The sequence below is a fragment of the Lacerta agilis genome, chromosome 16, assembly GCF_009819535.1.
Source record: "Lacerta agilis isolate rLacAgi1 chromosome 16, rLacAgi1.pri, whole genome shotgun sequence".
Lineage (NCBI taxonomy): Eukaryota > Metazoa > Chordata > Lepidosauria > Squamata > Lacertidae > Lacerta > Lacerta agilis.
Window position 1 is genome coordinate 95,382 of NC_046327.1, and position 23,039 is coordinate 118,420.

General features: G+C 42.4%; 1 protein-coding gene across 1 annotated transcript in view; it reads left to right on the plus strand.

Annotated features, from left to right (window-relative positions):
* The window catches only part of GLIS3 (GLIS family zinc finger 3), a 155,920-nt gene that overhangs the window by 89,499 nt on the left and 43,382 nt on the right, over positions 1-23,039 (plus strand). Inside the window, exons 4-5 of the mRNA XM_033173157.1 lie at positions 16,448-16,609; positions 20,480-20,590. Coding sequence (XP_033029048.1) covers positions 16,448-16,609; positions 20,480-20,590 — 273 coding nt within the window. The remainder of the gene's footprint in view (positions 1-16,447; positions 16,610-20,479; positions 20,591-23,039) is intronic.

The following is a 23,039-nucleotide window of genomic DNA, read 5'->3' on the forward strand; positions in this document are numbered from 1 at the left end:
TTCTTTAAATAGTGATGCTTAGGTTCATGGCTGTGTTATGCTAAGCCATTGTTTGTTGCAACCTGGACCAGACCTGAAGGACAAGCAAAGTAACCTTGGCTTGTTTCACTTAATGTTGGTTTCATTTTCTGTAGCAGGACAAGCATCTGGGTCAGAGTGCTGAAACGAACCAGGATCAAGCAAAGATAGGCTATACTCTGGTTAGTTGTCTGGGGTGGCAGACCATAGTTCTTCTAAACAAAGCATGGCTTGCATTGTATGTGAACCAACCCACTGTGTATTAATTTCAAAATGTCATAAGCCAGTTCTGCTTTGTTTGGGGCCTTCCAGCAGAGTGAGGTCCTGAACATCTGCCCCAATGGCACTATAGCTGGCATAAGTAGGACTTCCATTCCAGTTTGCAACCTTCAGATAATAAACCTCTTGAGAGTCACTTACACAACCAGCTCATTATTATTATAATTATTATAATAGTTATTATTATTATTATTATTTAATAAAGTGGATTCTGTATGTTAAGTCTATATATTATTTACTGAATAAACATGGTCTGATATTTAACATATTAACATGTATGTAAATTAAATGGCATATTATGTACTGTAGTTTCATTACCACACATAAGTGAATCATGCAGGCCATTTGGAAATCAATGATAAATGAGATTAACATAAGAGCAGGCCATCTGGCTATAGTCAAGTATAAAGGGAGTGTGTGTGGGGAGGAATAATTCCAGATTTCCAAAAGTTTTGGGCTGGGATCTGGAGATTCTCTTCTGAATGCAGAAGCTTGTCTCACACAGCTAATTCTGCACACAGCTTGCACAAGAGCTTGAGCATTCATGCGCAGAACTTCACAAGTGCGATCTTCTCTCTCACTCACAGCCTTCTGGATCTTAGCTCTAGTTCCCTTTTTACATCATGTTGAGGAAAATGCTATAGTCACCACTCTTTTTCAGTTCATTTTAAAAGAAAATCTAAACAAAATACAAGATAGAGTGTAACAACCTCAGTCTTGAACAATACCCTTTTACTTTAAAAAAATAATAAATATGGAATCTGTGTTGGTTGGCAAATTATATTTTATAATTTTATATTCTCTATTACTAATATTTTAACTGGAAAAACCTGTAAAATTAAATGGATTTTTGCTATTCTATTTTTAAATTAGCTCTTGTGTGTCACTGAGGAAGCAATGATTTAAAATGCCAATCTAGCTCCTTGCTTCAAAAATTGGGCTTTGTTAACCCGGCATTTGGCAAAATTCTTGGCAGCTTGTATTACTGAAGGAAGGAGGGGGAAGCAGAGCTCTTTTGCCATCAGAGATTAAAGACAGAATTACATCATTAGGTTTGAGCAGAGTCTTTGGGATCTCATAGAGCACACTTTCATCTTCCTTCCCTACCCCCTATGGTTTCTCTTTCTGTTTTGCTGCCTTCAGCTGTTTCTTCAGCAAATATTATGTTATTTAAAAGGATTACATCAGAGAAGAACCATAAACGCATCAAATTTCCTTGAATGTATTTTGGTAGGCCAACCCTGAGCATTGCCTCTTAACACTAACTACGATTACTGGTAATTCTGTTTACTGCATTTCTTCGCATTCTTCATTAAGAACAAAAGCTATCTTTCACATGCCTGACCACATATACAATGGATTAATTGATCCACGCCTCAGTGGGGCTTAGCCCTACAAGCTGTTTTCAGTGCAAATGAATTTAATAGAATCATCAAATTATAGAGTTGGAAGGGACCGTGAGGGCCATCTTGTCCAACTCCCTGCAGTGTAGGAATCTTTTGTCCAATGTGGGGCTTGAACCCACAACCCTGAAATTAAGAGCATCATGCTCTACCAACTGAGCTATCGGGTTGCATGTATGGATAGTTCCTTGTAGAAGAGTCAGCTCAGGTCAAGGTGCTGCATCTAATACAGGATTTCCTGCTATGCCATGTGACATGACATGCCTCCTCGTAAGAAGCAAATGTGTCATGCAAGAACTTAGAAGGATGTGTTTCATGGCTATTTGTGAATTAGGATTGATGCCTTGTTGTCCTGCAGATAATGCCATCCCAATCATGTTGCTTTCTGGCTGAACCCCAATGGACCCTAATCTAACAATAAAAACACAGGCATTCCTGCATTTCACATATTGTGAAATTTATTTGTACAATCTGCATCTGCTGTAGGTACATTTCCAGTACTGCCCACAACAAACCTTAAAGGCATAGGCAGGTCCCAACCTATCGTATGAAATTTAAAATCACCAGACATCTTCTTTTTAAACTTTTGTTCTAGTCAGGGCTTTTTTTCAGCCAGAGCTTGCCGGAACTGAGTTCTGGTACCTCTCAGGTGGGTGCCATTGCCATTATAAGAGAGGGAGGGAGGCCTTCGGAGTGAGTTCCAGCACCTCTTTTTCTAGAAAAATAGCACTGGCTCTGGTGACCCTTTAATAATTTCTTTTTCAAGTAAGAGCTACAAACTATGCAACTCTGAAATCAATGCTGTTTCCAAGTTTTTTCACTTGTGTGTAAAAACAAAAAAGAAAACTCTGGTCCTCAGAAACTAAACTCCAGTTGAATTCAGTCTTCCAAGTCCCCTTTGTTCATCCTCCAGGCTCCAGGCTTGTTTATTGTTCTCCCCCCCCCCCAAAAAAAAGATTACTACATGACTATTGTGACCCATGTAACTTAACTGATCCTGTTCCCTTGTCTTAGGAGGTCAGAAGGCCTTTTTGCCCCAAACAATCAGAACATGTGATGGGGCTCTGATCGGACATTTGCATCCTTTTGATGCAAGGCACTATTAAGTTTTGATACTTGTGCTGTTGTCAGAGGCAATGAGGGTTGGCCGTTGGGGTGACAAATTAGTTTTGACAAGCTTAATGACCTCAAGGAAGAAAAGTCTACAGTCTTGATAGCATGTGCAGAATAATTGGTTAGCTCAGCCAAACGGGGAATGTGTTAAAAAACCCAAATTCTCTTTGGCAGGCCATTAAGAGGAGGGGGTGAGGGAGGCTGCCACCAGCTTCTTTATGCATACAAATGTATCAACAGGCTTTATTTCAAGCCATTTGACTTCATTTGGCAGGCAGGGCATTAAGAGGAACAATCAGAGCTTTCAACCACTGCTCATGGTATAAAGTTAAGCAGACAGTGATAAGGAACAAAATAGAAAATTCTTTCCAGTAGCACCTTAGAGACCAACTGAGTTTGTTCTTGGTATGAGCTTTCGTGTGCATGCACACTTCTTCAGATACACTGAAACAGAAGTCACCAGATCCTTAAATATAGTGAGGGAGTGGGGAGGGGTATTATTCAGAAGGGTGGTGGGAATGGGTGATCAGCTGATTTGTTGTTGTTCAGTCGTTCAGTCGTGTCCGACTCTTCGTGACCCCATGGACCAGGGCACGCCAGGCACGCCTATCCTTCACTGCCTCTCGCAGTTTGGCCAAACTCATGTTAGTAGCTTCGAGAACACTGTCCAACCATCTCATCCTCTGTCGTCCTCTTCTCCTTGTGCCCTCCATCTTTCCCAACATCAGGGTCTTTTCTAGGGAGTCTTCTCTTCTCATGAGGTGGCCAAAGTACTGGAGCCTCAACTTCAGGATCTGTCCTTCTAGTGAGCACTCAGGGCTGATTTCCTTCAGAATGGATAGGTTTGATCTTCTTGCAGTCCATGGGACTCTCAAGAGTCTCCTCCAGCACCATAATTCAAAAGCATCAATTCTACGGCGATCAGCCTTCTTTATGGTCCAGCTCTCACTTCCATACATTACTACTGGGAAAACCATAGCTTTAACTATACGGACCTTTGTCGGCAAGGTGCTGTCTCTGCTTTTTAAGATGCTGTCTAGGTTTGTCATTGCTTTTCTCCCAAGAAGCAGGCGTCTTCTAATTTCGTGACTGCTGTCACCATCTGCAGTGATCGTGGAACCCAAAAAAGTGAAATCTCTCACTGCCTCCATTTCTTCCCCTTCTATTTGCCAGGAGGTGATGGGACCAGTGGCCATGATCTTAGTTTTTTTGATGTTGAGCTTCAGACCATATTTTGCGCTCTCCTCTTTCACCCTCATTAAAAGGTTCTTTAATTCCTCCTCACTTTCTGCCATCAAGGTAGTGTCATCAGCATATCTGAGGTTGTTGATATTTTTTCCGGCAATCTTAATTCCGGTTTGGGATTCATCCAGTCCAGCCTTTCGCATGATGAATTCTGCATATAAATTAAATAAGCAGGGAGACAATATACAGCCTTGTCGTACTCCTTTCCCAATTTTGAACCAATCAGTTGTTCCATATCCAGTTCTAACTGTAGCTTCTTGTCCCACATAGAGATTTCTCAGGAGACAAATGAGGTGATCCGGCACTCCCATTTCTTTAAGAACTTGCCATAGTTTGTTGTGGTCGACACAGTCAAATGCTTTTGTGTAGTCAATGAAGCAGAAGTAGATGTTTTTCTGGAACTCTCTAGCTTTCTCCATAATCCAGCGCATGTTTGCAATTTGGTCTCTGGTTCCTCTGCCCCTTCGAAATCCAGCTTGCACTTCTGGGAGTTCTCGGTCCACATACTGCTTAAGCCTGCCTTGTAGAATTTTAAGCATAACCTTGCTAGCGTGTGAAATGAGTGCAATTGTGCGGTAGTTGGAGCATTCAGCTGATAGGTGTGGAAAACCTGTTGACGACTCTTAACGGCTGCAATTAGTCTTGCAGGAAAAGGCAAGGGGTGAGATGGCTAAAGATAGCTTTGTTATGTATAATGAGATAAGAATCCAATGTCTTTGTTCAGGCCAGGTTTCTCCATGGTTTTAAGTTTGGTGATTAGTTGCAATTCAGCCACTTCTCTTTCCAGTCTATTTCTGAAATTTCTTTGTATTAAGACAGCTACTTTGAGATCTTTTATAGAATGTCCTGGGAGATTGAAGTGTTCTCCTACTGGTTTCTCTGTCTTGTGATTCCTGATATCAGATTTATGTCCATTTATCCTTTGGCGTAGGGTTTGGCCTGTTTGTCCAATATAGAGAGTTGAAGGGCAGTGTTGGCATTTGATTGCATACACAATGTTGGAAGATCAGCAATTAAATAGTCCTGAGATGGTATGTTTGATGTTGTTGGGACCAGTAATGGTGTTGTCCAGGTTTATGTGGCAGCCAAGTTGGCATCTGGGTTTATTGCAGGCTCTGGTACCAGTGTCCATGTTGAGTCCTGTTGTTGTATTATTTTGGGTGAGGAGCTGTTTGAGATTGGGTGGCTGTCTGTAGGCGATGAAGGGTCTTCCTCCCAGAGCTTGAGAAAGAGAACTGTCATTGTCTAGGAGAGGTTGTAGATCTCCGATTATGCGTTGTACTGTTTTAATTTGGGAGTTGTATGTGATTACTAGTGGTGTTCTGATATTTTCTTTTTTGGGGTCTGTCTTGCAGCAAGTTCTCTCTGGGTATCAGTCTGGCTCTGTTGATCTGTTGTTTAACTTCATCAGGTGGATATTTTAGTTCTAAAAAGGTTTGCTGTAGATCTCTTAGGTGAGGGTCTCTGTCTGTAGAGTTGGAACAGATGCGGCTATAACGTAGGGCCTGGCTATATACAATGGATTGTTTGGTATGTTTGGGATGGTAGCTAGAAGCATGTAGATATGTTTGTCGGTCAGTTGGTTTACGGTATAAGGTGGTGTCTATGTGTCCATCCTGTATTTTTATAGTAGTGTCCAAAAAGTGTATTTCTTGCATAGATTGGTTCATTGTTAGGTTGATGGTGGGGTGAAAGTCATTGAATGTCTGGTGGAAGGTGTCCAGGGTCTGTTGACCATGTGTCCAGATAATAAAAATATCATCAATGTAACACAGGTACAAGAGAGGTTTGAGTGGGTAGGAGTTTAGGAAACGTTGTTCTAAATCTGCCAGGGAGATGTTGGCATACTGTGGGGCCATGCGGGTGCCCATTGCTGTGCTGCTGATCTGAAGGAACAGATCCTCACCAAATCTGAAGTTGTTGTGGGTAAGGACAAAATGACAGAGTTTCGTAGCAAAGTCCGCTGTGGTTTTATCTGAAATGGTGTTCCTTATAGCTTGTAAACCATCGTTGTGTGGGATGTTGGTATACAGAGATTCCACATCCATAGTGACTAGAATAGTATTGTTAGGAAGGTTATTCAAAGATTGTATTTTTCTCAGAAAATCTGTGGTGTCACGTACGTAGCTGGGAGCACTGCTGGCATATGGTTTCAGAACAGAGTCCATATAACCAGAAGCCCCCACTGTAACCGGAAGCCACCCACCTGTAAGTGATAAGGAAGTTGGCTATATGAGAGGCATTTAGAACTACAGTGGTACCTCGCTAGACGAATGCCTCGCTAGACGAAAAACTCGCTAGACGAAAGGAATTCGCTAGCGGAAGGCTGACTCGCAAGACAAATTTTCCTATGGGCTTGCCTCGCAAGACGAACATTTTTCGCGATTTCCCCCCCAAACCGCTCTTCCCCCGTTGGTGCTTCGCAAGACGAAATTTTCGCTAGACGACAGCACTTGCAGAATGAATTAATTTAGTCTTGCGAGGCACCACTGTATGATAATTATTACAATTTGAAAATGGTCAGCTATTTGTGCATACATATGCATGTATTTTTTTATTTTAAAAATCTAATTTAGTGGGGTTTTAAAACTGACACCACAGTATACCAGTAATAAGAATAGAAAATATGTGTAAGTGGAAAGATGGCAGTGGCTATAAATTCTCTATAGCTACAAATATAGTGTAGTAAAAATGGAAAGTCCAGTCTTATGAAGATGAAATATTCGCTAAAACAGCACACATTTTGTTTATTCTTTTCAGTTTGTTTGTTTGTTTAGATTATTTTTTTTACTTTTAATATTGGTGAGGCAAGAATTCCCAAGCCCATCTGTTTTTGCAGAGGAAGCAGCAGGCCTGACCCACAAGGGCTGCCTTGCATGGCCACAGAATATGCTACTGATAGAAAAGGTGGTTTCTGGAAAGGCGCCATGTGACGTGTGTGGCTGTTGATGTGTCATGAATGTTAGACGTGGCACTTGGTTGAGTATATAAAGTGAAGGATGAAGCCCCTGTCCCCCTGCAAACTTTTGATTTACAATTCCCAGCAGAATGCAAACGTGGATTCTAAAAGAACTTCTTGTATATTTCTAGTTTTAAATTATTTCTTCATAAGATACAGAGCTTAATCCTTTTCTAAACAAATAGGGCCTAATTGAAAAAAGCAGAGAGAGCTAAGCAGCAAAGAATAGAAAAATGTTTACAGAGCTAGGAAGTACATACTGAATGTTGCAGAAAATTTGCATATGGATTACTTGTGAAGAGAAAAAGAGAAACATTCTCAGCCTGTTTGTTACTCTGATGGACTCCCACCGCTTCAAATACAAGTCCTTTTGCCTTTTTCTTTTTAATCCAACTGTTCTTTTTGGCAATCTTTCTCTTGAACCACTAATTGAATATTCTGTTTTTGTATTTCACCCTGGGCAAAAAAAGAGAGAGAATGAAAAATAGCTGTGCCCAGAAGAGGAGGCTGTTTAGGTTTTAAATATTAGGCTATACTAATTTAATTTGTTTTCAACTAAGGGTAATTGAATGAAGGTGAGAGTGTATCTGATAGAAAATGCAGAATGTTTTCCAGACTGGATTATTACATAAAAGCATGTAGATATGAGATGTTAATATACGCTAATCAAATAATAGCATCCTGCAGTGAGCCGCCTGCTCAGTGCTGGATTCTTGCTCAGGAAGAATTACCGTGTAGGTGCTAAAACAAAATAAAAAATAAAAAAATTTCCAGTAGCACCTTAGAAACCAACTAAGTTTGTTCTTGGTATGAACTTTCATGTGCATGCAATTTATAAATGTTGATAACTGAAGCAAACCATATTTTTGTTGTCTTTTTTAAATAACGGACATAAGACATGCCTAGGAAGAGAGCAGGGATGGCACTAATCACAGAGGTTCTGGGAAACAGGAGGTGGGGGTGGGGATGACAGGCCGGGTAAGGGACTGTGCCGTGCAACACCTGGAAAATTGCAGCCCTCAGGTCTGCAGCTATTGCTGGATGCAGCTCAGAGTAAGGACCCCCCCCCCCCCCGTCCATGACTTAATGATGGATGGGGAGGCTGATCTGGCCTGGATCACTGAGACCTGGGTAGGTGAGCAGTTGCTCTCACCCAGCTGTGCCCACCTGGGTACTTGGTGCAGCAACGGGGCAGACTTGAGGGTTCGGGGGGGGGGGGGAGTTGCTGCGCTCAAGAGAAATTCTGTTTCTCCAGGCTTGCTGTCCCATTGGGAGGGGATCTAGAGGATGTACTCCTGACATTGGGCAGCTGGGAATCCTGCTGCCCAGATGCCTCTTTGAGCTGACAGAGCTGGTCTCAGACTCACAGACTGCTGGTTCTGGGGGACTGCAGCATCCATGCTGAGACAACTGGCCCAGGACCTCATGGCTGCCATGACATCCTTGGGGCTATTCGAACATGTCACCAGCCCAACGCCTGTGGCAGGCCACACTCTGGGCCTTGTTTTCCAAACTGGGCAGGAAGAGGGTGATCTGAAAGTGGGGGATATGGACATCAGTCCCTTGTCATAGTCAGATCACTTCCTCATGAGATTTAGGCTCTTAGCACCTTTCCCTTTCTGTAAGGGACCTATTAGGATGGTCCTAGTGGCAGACTTTGGGAGTTCTCGGTCCACATACTGCTTAAGCCTGCCTTGTAGAATTTTAAGCATAACCTTGCTAGCGTGTGAAATGAGTGCAATTGTGCGGTAGTTAAAGCATTCTTTGGCACTGCCCTTCTTTGGGATTGGGATGTAGACTGATCTTCTCCAATCCTCTGGCCACTGCTGAGTTTTCCCGAGAACTCCCAGAAGTGCAAGCTGGATTTTGAAGGGGCAGAGGAACCAGAGACCAAATTGCAAACATGTGCTGGAATAACTGATTGGTTCAAAATTGGGAAAGGAGTACGACAAGGCTGTATATTGTCTCCCTGCTTATTTAACTTATATGCAGAATTCATCATGCGAAAGGCTGGGCTGGATGAATCCCAAACCGGAATTAAGATTGCCGAAAAAAATATCAACAACCTCAGATATGCTGATGATACTACCTTGATGGCAGAAAGTGAGGAAGAATTAAAGAACCTTTTAATGAGGGTGAAAGAAGAGAGCGCAAAATATGGTCTGAAGCTCAACATCAAAAAAACTAAGATCATGGCCACTGGTCCCTTCACCTCCTGGCAAATAGAAGGGGAAGAAATGGAGGCAGTGAGAGATTTCACTTTCTTGGGTTCCATGATCACTGCAGATGGTGACAGCAGTCACGAAATTAAAAGATGCCTGCTTCTTGGGAGGAAAGCAAGACAAACCTAGACAGCATCTTAAAAAGCAGAGACAGCACCTTGCCGACAAAGGTCCGTATAGTTAAAGCTATGGTTTTCCCAGTAGTAATGTACGGAAGTGAGAGCTGGACCATCAAGAAAGCTGATCGCTGAAGAATTGATGCTTTTGAATTATGGTGCTGGAGGAGACTCTTGAGAGTCCCATGGACTGCAAGAAGATCAAACCTATCCATTCTCAAGAAAATCGGCCCTGAGTACTCACTAGAAGGACAGATCCTGAAGTTGAGGCTCCAGTACTTTGGCCACCTCATGAGAAGAGAAGACTCCCTGGAAAAGACCCTGATGTTGGGAAAGATGGAGGGCACAAGGAGAAGGGGACGACAGAGGATGAGATGGGTGGACAGTGTTCTCAAAACTACTAACATGAGTTTGGCCAAACTGTGGGAGGCAGTGAAGGATAGGCGTGCCTGGCGTGCCCTGGTCCATGGGGTCACGAAGAGTTGGACATGACTGAACAACTGAACAACAACAACAAAGTGGCAGACTTTGGGCTCTCAAATTTCAGCAGTGCCCTGTGCAGCACTAAAATTTGGGGGTCCTGCCTCTTGTGCTCCATTCTACAGCATGGTGGTGGTGCCTCCTGGAGCATGGCACCCAGAGCAGCCATTCTGGTCGCACCACCCTAAAACCACCTCTGATGGTACACCCTTGGAGATGGATGCATCCATTGAATTTCCAGATGACTCTGAGGGATTTTCTGGCTAATATGACAGTCACTACTATCAAAGCTGTGACCATCTCTGGAACATCCAAATGGCTCAGGCTGTGAACACAACTGACCCTGAGCACCCTCTCCCACTTTGTGGGGCCGGCATGGTTCCCATGTATACTCCAGAGCTTGGAGCAAGCAAGCAAGCTGGAAGGCAGCTCGAATGTGAGTGGAGGAAAACCCTGGTTGAATACTATCAAACGCTGGTGAGGGCTCATCATCGAACCTACCTAGTGACAGTAAAGGCAACAAAGAAAGCATACTTCGCTGCCTCCGCTGCATTCTCATTGTGCCATCTGACAGAGCTTTTCTGGGTAGTGCAAGGCCTCTTACAGTCTGGCCCAAAGAAGGTGGCAGAACCAACAGTAGCTAACTGTGACTTGTTTGCAAAGCGTTTTGAGGATAGAATTGCTTGCATCCAGAAGAATCTTGACTCTGCTGTTATAGCAGGTGAATCTCAAGGGGCATCCAGGGCACAGTCTAGTCCTGTTGTGTTGGATGAGCCAGGGAGGTGATGAATGGCTCCTTGTGAGAGACCATGGGTCCCTGCCTACTTGAAGGAGGCATTGGTAAAACCACTCTTCAAGAAATCCTCCCTGGGTTTGGAAAATCTAAGTAACTACCAGTCAGTTGCCCATTTCTCATTCATGGGCAAGGTTCTTAACAGGATGGTTGCAGGGCACTCTTGGAGGAAACTCCCACAACTCGCATCAGCCCTTGCTAGCACATCCATGATGATTGGGGCTGATATGAGTTATAGTGCAAAGCATTTGGAGGGCACCAAGATCGTGAAGGCCAGTCTGAATACAGTAATTGTCCTTTCCACAGTCTGGCCAAAAAAAGGTGGCAGAACCAATAGTAGCTCACATAACTGAACAGCAATGGGAAATTCTTGGCCAGTTCTTGTCTTAAAAAAACTCAGCAGCTGGTCAGTTCTGTCTGAACTGAAGGCTCAGATATTTCCTTGAGCAGAGATCACTTATTTGCTCTATGTTGCCTGTAAAGCTTTTGCAAGGCTACCAACCCGCTTCCTTCTTACTTTAACCTTTCTCTCACCTCACAGCAGAATGGGAGAGACACAGAGTTGGGGTGAAAAACAAGTCACAACTTTATTAATAGCTTATATGTTTTTGGAAGTAATTGGGCAGAGACAAGGCAGATTTGCTAACAACTGTTGACAATATGACCCATCTAGGCCAAGTTCTGGGTCTCTGCCCTGCCAATCTGCTGGGTAACGATGGGCAGAAGGAATGGTTCATTACCACAAATGAGCTCCCTCAGTTCTGCAAAACAAAGCTCATAACCTGTTCCCAAAAAGTCATGGTACATGTACTATATCAGAACATCAAACATAGCTATGAAAGCCAAGTACAAAGTTTCTAGATTCTGAGAGACTTCTTAGCTAGTTTAGGGTACAGCAGAGTGAAGCCATCTTCAGTCTGGTCCATGCCATTAAATGCTGCCCTTGTTTCATTCACCCCAGACCTGATTGGCTTAGGCATGTGCCAATCGAGAAGACAATGGGGCCCACAGCTGAGCCCACCATTTGAGGTGCCAGCAGCTGCCCCACTGCCATTAAACTTCTACCCCACACATCCTTCTTGTGGAACACAAACTCATCACTTGCCCAGTTTCTGCCCTACGGAAATTCACATATGTACAAAGAGAGGAATGTACTTCATCGGGGATGGATATTGGGTGAGGTTTTCAAGCTAATATTGAAGTATATTTCATTTCAGTGCAGATCCTTCTGTCTGTGCACATTATGGTGTTCTACCTCAATCATTCAAAATCTGATGTCAATGCACATAAATAACTCAGAGAATTACACTACCCAATGCTCCATTTTAATGAGATCTCTTCAAGCTGTAATTAAAATCAGTGTTAGTTTATCTAAACAATTTGAAGACATCAAAACACAGCCATTTATTTTAAGGGCTCTCTTTTCCCATAAGCAAATAATACCCCTGATCATGAGGTTTATGTTTATGAAGGTTCTTCAGTGTGTTTTAGCATTTTTAATATAAATTCTATGCTATTGAGAAATCAAAAGGTGCAATCACTGCTTTTTCCATGTTCTTTGTTGTGAACCATGCTAGTTTTGTTTTTAAAGAAGATGTACACTCTTAACTCAGAAATAAGTCCCACTGCATTTGATGGGACATTCCAGTGCGCTTGGATAGAGTTACATACAAAAATCTGCTTAAAACTCCATATAGGCTACAGAAATCCAGCAAATTATAATGTTTGCTCATAGGAAGATAAAATTTATGTTTGGCAGGAAGTCTTATGTTGCTGTAAGGAGGATTAAATTTTAATGTTGGCAAGTTTCTCCTTCCACAACTAATGGCAGCTTCAGAGGGGGGTGATTTGCATTGGGCTGTGACACGAAGCGGGCGGGCGGGGGGGGGGTCAATCCCCTCCTCCAAGTGGCCCATTCAAAATTAGGCTCCCCAAAGTTGCTGTTTTTCAACAAAGAAGATTGCATTAGGAGCTCCAAACCTGGCTATCCAGAGTAGCATGTACTCTGTTTGGTTTGGATTTAGGTTTCCTAAGTAACTCCATAATGTGCCATTTGTGGCCCCCTCCGGGGTGTGGGTGTGGGTTACAGACAGCAGGGACATTTAGAGCAAGATAAAAAGTTAAAAGATAGAATGGCTCCAGAATGACAAACACATCACAATGATCCCCCCCATTGGATATGACTGGTTCTTGGGGTTATGATCCACTAATCCTTCAGCCAATCAAATCCTCTTGTGCAAAGAGCAGGTGTCTCTCACCCTATATAAATGTTTGGTCAGCAGCCTCCTTTGGAGACAGGTGCAAGAGTGTCTTTCAGCCAAGGATCACTGTGGCAATGGAGCAGCTTCCTTGGGTGTAAGCTTCATTCAACTTTGTGGGAATTACTTCTGAGCAGAGAGGGGTAGACAGTGCATAGACGTGTGTGTGTGTGTGTGTGTGTGTGTGTGTGTGTGTGTGTGTGATAGTTCTGGGATGATAATATGAGGTTACAGTCAGGCTAGCAGGGGGAGATGACTTTTGCCAGTTCTGTCTCCTACCCGGCTCCAGAGAGTCTCCCATCCCATCCCCTGGAACAGTATGGGGGTGGCCCTGGGAGGTACAGGGGAAGCAGGAATCCCAGAGTTCATTCCTCCCTAAGCTAGTAGGAGCAAACCATGGATTCATCTCATTTACTATTATGGGAAGACTTGTAAGAAGAAACAGGGCAGCTTCAATAAAATTGGCAGAAATGAAAAATAAGCCATACAAGTATTTGAACAGTTGGAAAAGGAAGGCCGTAAAGAGAGAAAAGCAGAAAAGTTCCAAACTGCTTTCCAACAAAGAGATGCAGCAAACTAATTCTCAGGTTCTTCGTTTTTTTTTCCTTCCGATGGCTTTCATTCCACATTGTTTTCAAATTATTACCAGCTGACACATTCAAAAGTAATTTCTCTTCCAAGAAGCTTGTCATAATATTTACTTTCTTCACAATAACAACAGAAAAGTCAGCCAGGACTGAAATGGGGAGGCGTACTAAACTTGAAGCCCAATCCTAAGAATCTTTACTTAGAAATTGTTCCCACAAAGTCAGTATGTTTGTGTGCGTCATTTATACAGTAGGTACATGCATACAGCACGGCCATCAAATGTTCATGGCATCTGTGTTGTTTTGTAATCCATTCCATGTTTACTGAAAAGTAAGTCCTGTATTGTTCATTGGGGCTTACTCCCATGTAAGTGTACAGAAGATTGGAGCCTAAGGAACAAAAGGCAAGTTACATGTGAAAGGAGTGTACAGTCTAAAGTTCCAGTGATATTTTTTCCTGGTAACAGTGCCAAGTTTTCAGCTTTTATAAATACAAAAAAGATGCATCTCTGTGGTGACTGACTTTGTCAGGCCTAAACTTTGTGGATATGCAAAGTTAAGTGCATCTGTCAATTTCTTGGCCAAGGGTACGAAGGGGCAATGGCCACACATTGCAATTTCTGCTGGAGAAAAGGGCTCTGTTATTCATGAAGGATACTTTATGTATTTTTCACCAAAAAAAAAGGGGGGGGGGAGGAAAAAACAGCTCAGTGTCCAGACTTTTCCAGTAATTGGGTTGTCTTGGGCCTCTGAGTGTACAAAATCTCTGTGTCTGTTGTAGAGGTACTTTAGAATTATTATAAGAGAAGGACTCAGAGATTGCGAAGAAGCATCACAAGCTGCTTGCATGACCTCTTCACACAACTTTCCTACACAACATTTTTGGACATTAAAACACGCGATGCCAGTCAGGCATGAACTTGTTTGTGCAAGTGGCTAGTGGTATAAGTTTGTAACATCCAAAAGCTATGTTAAGGAACAACTTTTCCTCCAGCAATTTCTCTGCTAAAAATAGCCTCTATCTGCCCCTTCCCCCTTGGCAGGAGCCAAAAGTGTTGGTATCTCTCTCCCCCCCCCCAGCATGTCAACATAACAACAGCTGGCAGGTTAAGAAGCCTCCAGGCACCCATCCCTGGGAATCTTCCCTTCAGATTTAAGCCTCTAGGTGCATGCTAGAAAGAAGGAAAAAGTCAAGGAATCCCACCCCCTCACAAGGGATAACCATGTATAGTTTTCCTCTCAGTGAGATAAAGCCAGCCATCTATAATGAATTCCTTCATTCATAGCGAAATTAATATAATAATTCGCATTTCCCTTGTTCATAACCTTCACTATAAACTTTAGTGTTTAAAACCTCTTATTTCAGTTAGTGCTATATATATATCCTCTATAAAGAGGGGGGAAATCTACATGTAAATATATTCAAACTCCATTTGATTAGTAAAAACACTAGCACAAAAACAAAATTAAAAAACATAGTCCAGGAAATTATCTTTATAAGTTAGTTTACAGCATCAGTTTAAATGTTACAGTACAGAATAAAATACAGTAACCAGGAAAACATTACAGAATTCTGCTGTTTTTATATTATTTCATTAAATCTGTGAAATTTTTATGCTTCCAGAAAGTCTGGATGATTCAGGCTTACTTCTGTGAGTGTTAAAAGGTCTTAAAATGGCAAAAGCTTGACATGTATTAAAATGATTACTTGTGGTTAAGGTGCTACATCCTCTTTCATACTTATGCTTTAATAACTCAGAAGTTATTAACGTTCCCATTTGAAAATATAACTGAAATCAACTTGGTTTCATCACCTAATTGTACCTAATTTGGGAATGGGGAATCTTTTAACTACTCAGCAATACAAGACTAATAAAGATTTTCAGGCTGCATACAAACCATACCTTTAAAACACATTTAAAGCACATGACCTCCCCTCCAAATTCCTGGGAACTGTAGTTTGTTGAGGGTGCTAGGAATTGTAGCTCTGTGGGATGTAACCTACAGTGGCCACGATTCCTTGGGGATGAAGCCATATGATTGAAAGGTATGGGGAGTAATTCAACATTGCCCTCCATTGATTGTTCCCTGCCAGAGCAATCCCCCCTCTCCAACCCCCACCCATGCCAATTTGGGGGGCTGTTGAGCAGAGGGCAGGGAGAAAGCCCCATTCAGCAAGCGGAAGTCTTTGCTCAGGACTCATCCGTTGAAGCCTCAGGGAATGCATTAGAGGGAGGGTTGCTATATTGCCTGCTGTAAGACCACCGCACATTTATCGGATTTTTTTTTAAAATGTGGAATTTCCCATTAGCTCATCAGTGCCATCTAGTGTCACATTTGTATAATGCACTTAAAATGACCTTAAACATTGTATTTGCAGCTGTATAGCTGAGTCCCAGGTTTCCTGATGACACAGAGCCCGAACACAGAGAGCTATCTACTTATCAGCTCTGTTCAGATACTTGGATGAGCCTGCGAACAACCAAAGTGGAGACGGCAGCCATAATCCTATGATGCTAATTCTCTCCCTCACACTCATTCACAGGCTGCAGCCCTGTTTCAAAATCAGGGGATTAACATGAACAGGGGTGGCCAACTCCCAAGAGACTGCAATCTACTCATAGAGTTAAAAACTGGCAGTGATCTACCCCCTTTTTTGGGTTCAGGTCAAAGTTGTTCAGCTTTTTTTAGGGAGGGGGAAAGCCCCCTTTTTTGCATGCAGGGCAAATATGTTGAGCTTTTTGAAGGGGGGCCAAAGTTTTCCAGGGGATCAAAAGTTGCTTCTTTGAGAGGAGCCAGTGATCTACCAGTGATCTACCACAGACGTCCAGTGATCTACCGGTAGATCATGATCTATCTGTTGGACATGCCTGAACATGAATGTGCAAGAAACATTTGCTCAAAAAAAGAGGGGAAAGAGTTCCTTCCCCCTTCCCCCTTTCTTCAATCTTAGAAATGTTCTTTTGCTCCACAGTTTGAAGGCTGCAAGAAAGCATTTTCTAGACTAGAAAACCTCAAGATTCACTTAAGGAGCCACACTGGAGAAAAGCCTTACCTTTGCCAGCATCCAGGCTGTCAAAAAGCATTCAGTAATTCCAGCGACCGAGCCAAGCATCAGAGGACTCACCTGGACACGGTAAGGGGAGAACGGGATTTCAGATTGTATATTGCTCTCCTGCTTTGACTTTGCTGTAGCTCTTGTTCTCTCTCTTTGAGAGGGGAGATTGTTGGCTATGGAGAATTTTGGGCAGAGGCAGAAGGTTAGATGAAGATTGAATCATACTTAAGCACAGACCCATTGAAATCAGTAAGCCTTCAATAAGTCCTGGCTGAAGTCCCATCGATTCCAGTGGGTCTACTCTATGTATGACCATGGTGAAATCTACACACACACATATGTTTAAAAAGCTGTGAAAATGCTTTTTTAAAAAACATTTTGAAAAATACATTGAATTTTGCATCGCTCACTGTTGCCATCTAGTGTCACATTTGTAAATTGCCCTTTACAACACATTTAAAACGTTTTATTTGCAGCTGTGTAGCTGAGTCCTATGTCTGGATCTATCCCAGAGACACTAACTTTTGCAAGAGGCAGTTTTTGTTTTTAACAGCAGAGGAGATCATTGCAAGAAATAAGTACTTATTTCTATATCTGTTTCAAGGAGGCAGAAGCTGCTGTCCTTTAATAATAAATAAATAATAATAATAATTTATTTATACCCTGCCCTCCCCAGCCAAAACCGGGTTCAGAGCGGCTAACATCAAATGTATAACACATTAACATAAAATCAGGCAATCAATTAAAATACACCCTAAAATCAGATCAGGATCAGAATAAAATCCAATCAGATGGCAACCCGCAGATTAGGGTTGGGGACCTTAAATGCTCACCAGGCCCAACTGTTTGTACTGAACTTATACGGGCCTGTGAGAAAAATTGGGAGGCCACTTTCATGCAAGTGTAGTCCTTCCCCTTTTGTGCACTGCTGCCAAGGCCCATCGTCCAACACAGCCAATCCATGCCTCATGATAAACTCCCCTCCTCTCCCAGGCCCACAGCTCCTGCTGGTGGCTCCCATGTCAGAAAGAGCTGCTGGATCCTCTAAAGCAAAGTGCAGATGGAGTTCAGCTTAGGGAAGCCTTTTCCCAGCCTGTGACTCTCCAGGTATCACTGAAGTATATCTGCCATTAACCGTCCTGCAATCTACAGATGAAGTATGCTAATTTAATTTAAAAAATTAAAAAAACCTTGACCACTGCCCATGCTGGCCAAGACTGATCAGAGCTTGAGCCCAAGAACTTCTGGATGACAACAGGTTTGGGAAAGATGGTTTAAGGCAATGGGCCCGTTGGAAACACTAGACACTCAACCTGTCTACACATTTTGCAAAACTGTGCAGTGCATTCAGATGAAGTAAATGTTCTCTAATATACGCGATATATTCCAGTGAAAGAGTTTGGAATGTAGAAAGCAACAGTAGCTGTGTTGGTCTACGAGAAAACCACAGTTGGAAAGCAACTTTATTGGGACCAACCAAAATGTCTCCAGAATTCATCATCAAGCAGGATGTTATGCAAAGCAGTGGTTGGGGGAGGGAGTACCAAAACTATGTGCAAACCAGACCATGGTCAGCTTGTAGACTCAGTTCATGCAAGTCATCAATTAGCAAAGTTATGGATTAATATTAGATTGTGCACTAAGTAAAAAGAGTTTAGAATACTTGCCTACAACACCAGGTCACAGGCAAAGCATGATATAAAATGTTCATATATACATTCAGATCTTGACTTCTCAATAATTTCAATCAATTTCAATACACATACTAATGTGCATCTGTTTTAGTCAACTTTTGCTCCTGAATCCAGCAAGGAACACCCATGTAAGTAAGTTGGCTTTGACTTGCACACAGTGGCCTTGTTTGCATGTAACACTGTGACTACGCCAAACAATGGCTTCGCAGGAATGAGCAAGTGCGCTGGTGCAGAGCATGAACATCATGGCTGCTTCTCTCCTCCCCTGCTGCACTACCAGGCCCTAAACCATGGTTAGGCTTGCTAACTGAGGCTCCTGGGTTGCCTCCCCCAAATAAATCATAACTGGTAAACCAAGAACAAGCTTGCCTACAACTTCTGGTTTGTACAGCAAGACAAACCGCCAAGTCCATGTTTGGATGCAATGCTATGTCAAAGCATGGCTTGGCTCATAATAGGACACTTTGTACAACTATGTGCATTCACACTATGCCATATTGTTGCATATGAACCAGGCCATTGTCTATGTGTGCCTCAGGATGCACATCTGCATTAGAGTTGTGAGTCTCATCTGGGTCCCAATAAAATGGCTGTTTGAAGATGACTAGAGCTGGTTCACTGCCATGATTCTCCAGTGCTTCTGGGGTAATACTGCACCCAAAGGCAGGTGAAAATATGTGTTAATTTGTTTTTATTTAAACTTGCATCTTGCAGAAGATGCTTCATTTATTACAATTTCCTACACAAAAATATACTTAATTATTTATGATATAGGCTAAGAGTTATTGGTTGAAATGCAAAGATCAGGCCTAAAAACACCTGGGAAAGTGTTTCTCTCGAATGGCACTGTGTTATACAAATACCTTCCTACAGGGCAACTGTTGCTCATGAAGGAAATTGTGATGACTGGAACAAAATTATGATGGTACAATTCTGGCTAGTAATGCAAATGAAACAACGGTGAAACACAACTTTTTCCAATAAGCTCTAATGTTCTTTTAAAGGGGTGTATTGATAGCAGTGCATGTTTATAATTAAAACAAAATAAAATAAAAAATTCCTTCCAGTAGCACCTTAGAGACCAACTAAGTTTGTTCTTGGTATGAGCTTTCATGTGCATGCACACTTCTTCAGACACTGAAACGGAATTTATAATTGTGCTTAAAGTCAAAAACTTCAATAAACAATCCCTAAAGATTCTTTGTATAGCCTTCAATATTTTTGAAGCTTTCAAATGTAGAGTTTGCTTTCTGCTTTGATTTCTTGTCTGCCATATCCGACTAACCTTTCCCCTTCCTTCTCTCTCTGAAGCAGGTTTCTTCTATATCTCTATGTCTGGGACTTTTCCACAGCTTCTTTTCCTGGCCCACTAAAGAAATGTAATCTCTGACTATACCAAAGGTTTCTATGAGGGTTACATAATTGTAAGTACAAGTAGACATAATGATTTATTTGATCAGTGTGTGAAATTCAGTCACTCCTGCCTTTGCACCAATGGGCATCCACCGTGCCCTGGGCCCTGTCTGAAATCATAGAATCATAGAGTTGGAAGAGACCACAAGGGCCATCCAGTCCAACCCCCTGCCAAGCAGGAAACACCATCAAAGCATTCCTGACAGATGGCTGTCAAGCCTCTGCTTAAAGAACTCCAAAGGAGGAGACTCCACCACACTCCTTGGTAGCAAATTCCACTGCCGGACAGCTCTCACTGTCAGGAAGTTCTTCCTAATATTTAGGTGGAATCTTCTTTCTTGTAGTTTGAATCCATTGCTCCGTGTCCGCTTCTCTGGAGCAGCAGAGAAATTTCCCCTCACCCAGCCAAACTGAACTTTTACTTCCCACATAAAACTTCACTATTTGTCAACATGCGGCTATGGATTCCCCCCCCCCCAGCAATAAAATGTGCACATGCATTTGGAGACCTTGGTGCAGCTAAAGCAATGGGCAATGCAGGCTGATGAGCAAGTAAGCAGTTAAAAATAAAAATAAACTTTCAAAGATATTCATATGAAATATATGAAATAACAAAAGACACTTGTAGAAAGAAAGCAAACAGTTCACTTTCTCTTTCTTACCAGTCTTCCTTACTTTCTGTCTCTTAGCTGTGTTTTCAATGTCATGACCACTCTGCTTGTCGCATTATTCACTATGGTAATTGCATTACAGTTTGAGTCTCATACCCACAGGCTTTAAAGAAACATAGATGTATATGTCTTAAAAAGTGACTGAAGAACCTTTCCTCTGTTTGCTTCAGAAACCTTATGCTTGCCAGATTCCTGGATGCACCAAACGATACACAGATCCGAGCTCTCTAAGGAAGCATGTGAAGGCCCATTCCTCCAAAGACCAGCAGGCTCGCAAAAAGGTAACAAGGCATGTCATGAGCAAGGCGGGTCTGCAAATGCAAGGGAATGAATACAAAGGGTGCAGTCCATATTCTATTGTAGGAACCTACCCTCCAGGGAGTCTCGGAATTACAAAAGATGTCCCGGCTTCTGATTTGATCCCAGAATGTCCCTCTTTGCCCTGCCAGCACCGCAGCCACTGAGCTGGAAGAGGAGGAGGAGCTGGCCGTGGTCCCAAGGGGCAACGGTGAGAGGGCATCCCGTTGCCTCTCCTTCGCTACCACGCCCAGCCTCCTTCCTTGTGCTGCTCGGAGCAGCTGCTGGAGAGCAGGCGAGGAGGAGGAGGAGGAGGAGAGGCTGCCACCGCCAAGGCCCTGCCTGGCATGATGCCCTGGCTCTGAGGGGCAGGAGGAGGGCAGGGCAGCCCTGGGCAGGAACAAAGAGGCAGCAGAGTGGAGCTCAAGGAATCTTGGGGGTTTTTTTTGTTTTAAATGCTTTGTGCATCTGCATCTAATCTTGCCCCTTTCTAAAATCTATTTAGTGGTGTGTGTTTTCCTTTTTGTAAAACTTCCAAAGAATAAAATCAAATTGTGATTAATGATAATGATGAGGGGAAACTGCACCTGAAGACAGCCATGTATCAGGAGGTTTTTTAATGCTCGGTGTTTTTATTTTGTTTTTAGATATGCTGTAAGCCGCCCAGAGTGGCTGGGGAAACCCAACCGGATGGGCGGGGTAATAATAATAATAATAATAATAATAATAATGCCTTCTGCTTTATAGAATCATAAATCTTAGAGTTGGAAGGGACCCCCAAGGGAAATCTAGTCCAACCCCCTGCAATGCAGGACTCTCAGCTGAAGCACCCCAGACAGATGGCCATCCAACCTCTGCTTAAAAACCTCCAAGGAAGGCGAGTCCACCACCTCCTGAGGGAGCCTGTTCCACTGTTGAACAGCTCTTCCTATCAGAAAGTTTTCCCTATGTTTAGTTGTAATCTCATTTCCTGCAACTTGAAGCCATGGGTTCGAGTCCTACCCTCCAGAGCAGGAGAAAACAAGCTTGCTCCCTCCTCCATGTGACAGCCCTTAAGATATTTGAAGATGGCCCTCAGTCTCCTCGTTTCCAGTCTAAACATACTCAGCTCCTGCAACTGAGCTTCATAAGGCTTGGCTTCTAGACCCTTGGTCATCCTAGTTGCCCTCCTCTGCACACGTTCCATTCTGTGAATATCATGAACTGTGTCATAATTTCGAAATAATCATTTATTGCTGCTTTAGAATGCAGTCGTACCCAATGCTGATGGAGAGGAGAGGAGATAGATAGATAGATATTTTATTTCGGCTTTTTGCCCATGTATAAAACAAAACAAAACAAAACCATAACAGCATAAGATAATACCATTACAAGGTGACACAAAACAAGAGGAGAGGAGCCGAGTTGCTTCTCAGCTGGTCTCAGTACGAGAGAGAGGTCAATGGAGTGAGGAATTCACTGTGTCCTCCTTTTGGTGTATTCCTCATTCTTCCCTGTTCTGTAGACTTCCCCACAGCTTCCTGGCATGGAAATAAATAAATGAAATGACCACTTTTATTCCTCACTTATGCTTAGTATGAGAGTTTACCTTCATTCTTGGTTCACTTTTGTATTCTTTTAACTTATCAGCCAGAATTGGAAATACATTTGCTGAACAAAGTGTGGTGCTGGGGGGGGGCACAAAACAATTTGTGGCATTGATCAAAAGGGTTTTAAAATATGCCTTTAGGTTTTAGTGTATAACATTTATAAGCTACAGTAAACCTACGGGATCTTTGAGAACTTCCGATGACTAACTCATTTCAGGTTTAGGTATTTGAAATATTTCCTGGCGTAATAATAAAATGTAAGAAACAATAAACCTTTAAAGTCAGAATTAAGGTTATTTATGACTTTAATTAAAAATGAAAATTGGCTTAATGTAAAAAAAAGTCCTTAGAAAAATGTGAATTCATCAAAAATAACCATAAAAATTCCAAGGTGATAAAAGCACAGTGAGATAATAGCGCCAGCCCTAGGGAACCGTTGACTTGAATAGAATGAGACCCTTTGCTGTTCCACCCTGTTAGTCATGGATTTGTTTAATATATCTTGCTTGACTGCCTCTAATCCTCTTTTTAAATCTCCCCTCTGTACACCAAATGACATTATTTTGCTGTCTTGAGATATAACTTGCCCTTCAAACTGCCTCGCACACATTGTAAGTATTAGCAAGGGTCTGTTTATGTCCCATGAAGCCCATGTCCTTGTTTACTTTGAGAAAACCTGACCACAACAATAGGATGTCCATTGATTCCAGAACAGCTGGGATTTGTGTAATTGTGTCTGCATGTGGTTCCTCCAATATTGCCAGTATCCTAATTAATCATTAGGGCATTTTCCTTTGCCTTCTGGGAATTCATTCAACGTTTGGGTAGTAATTTAAAGTGAGCT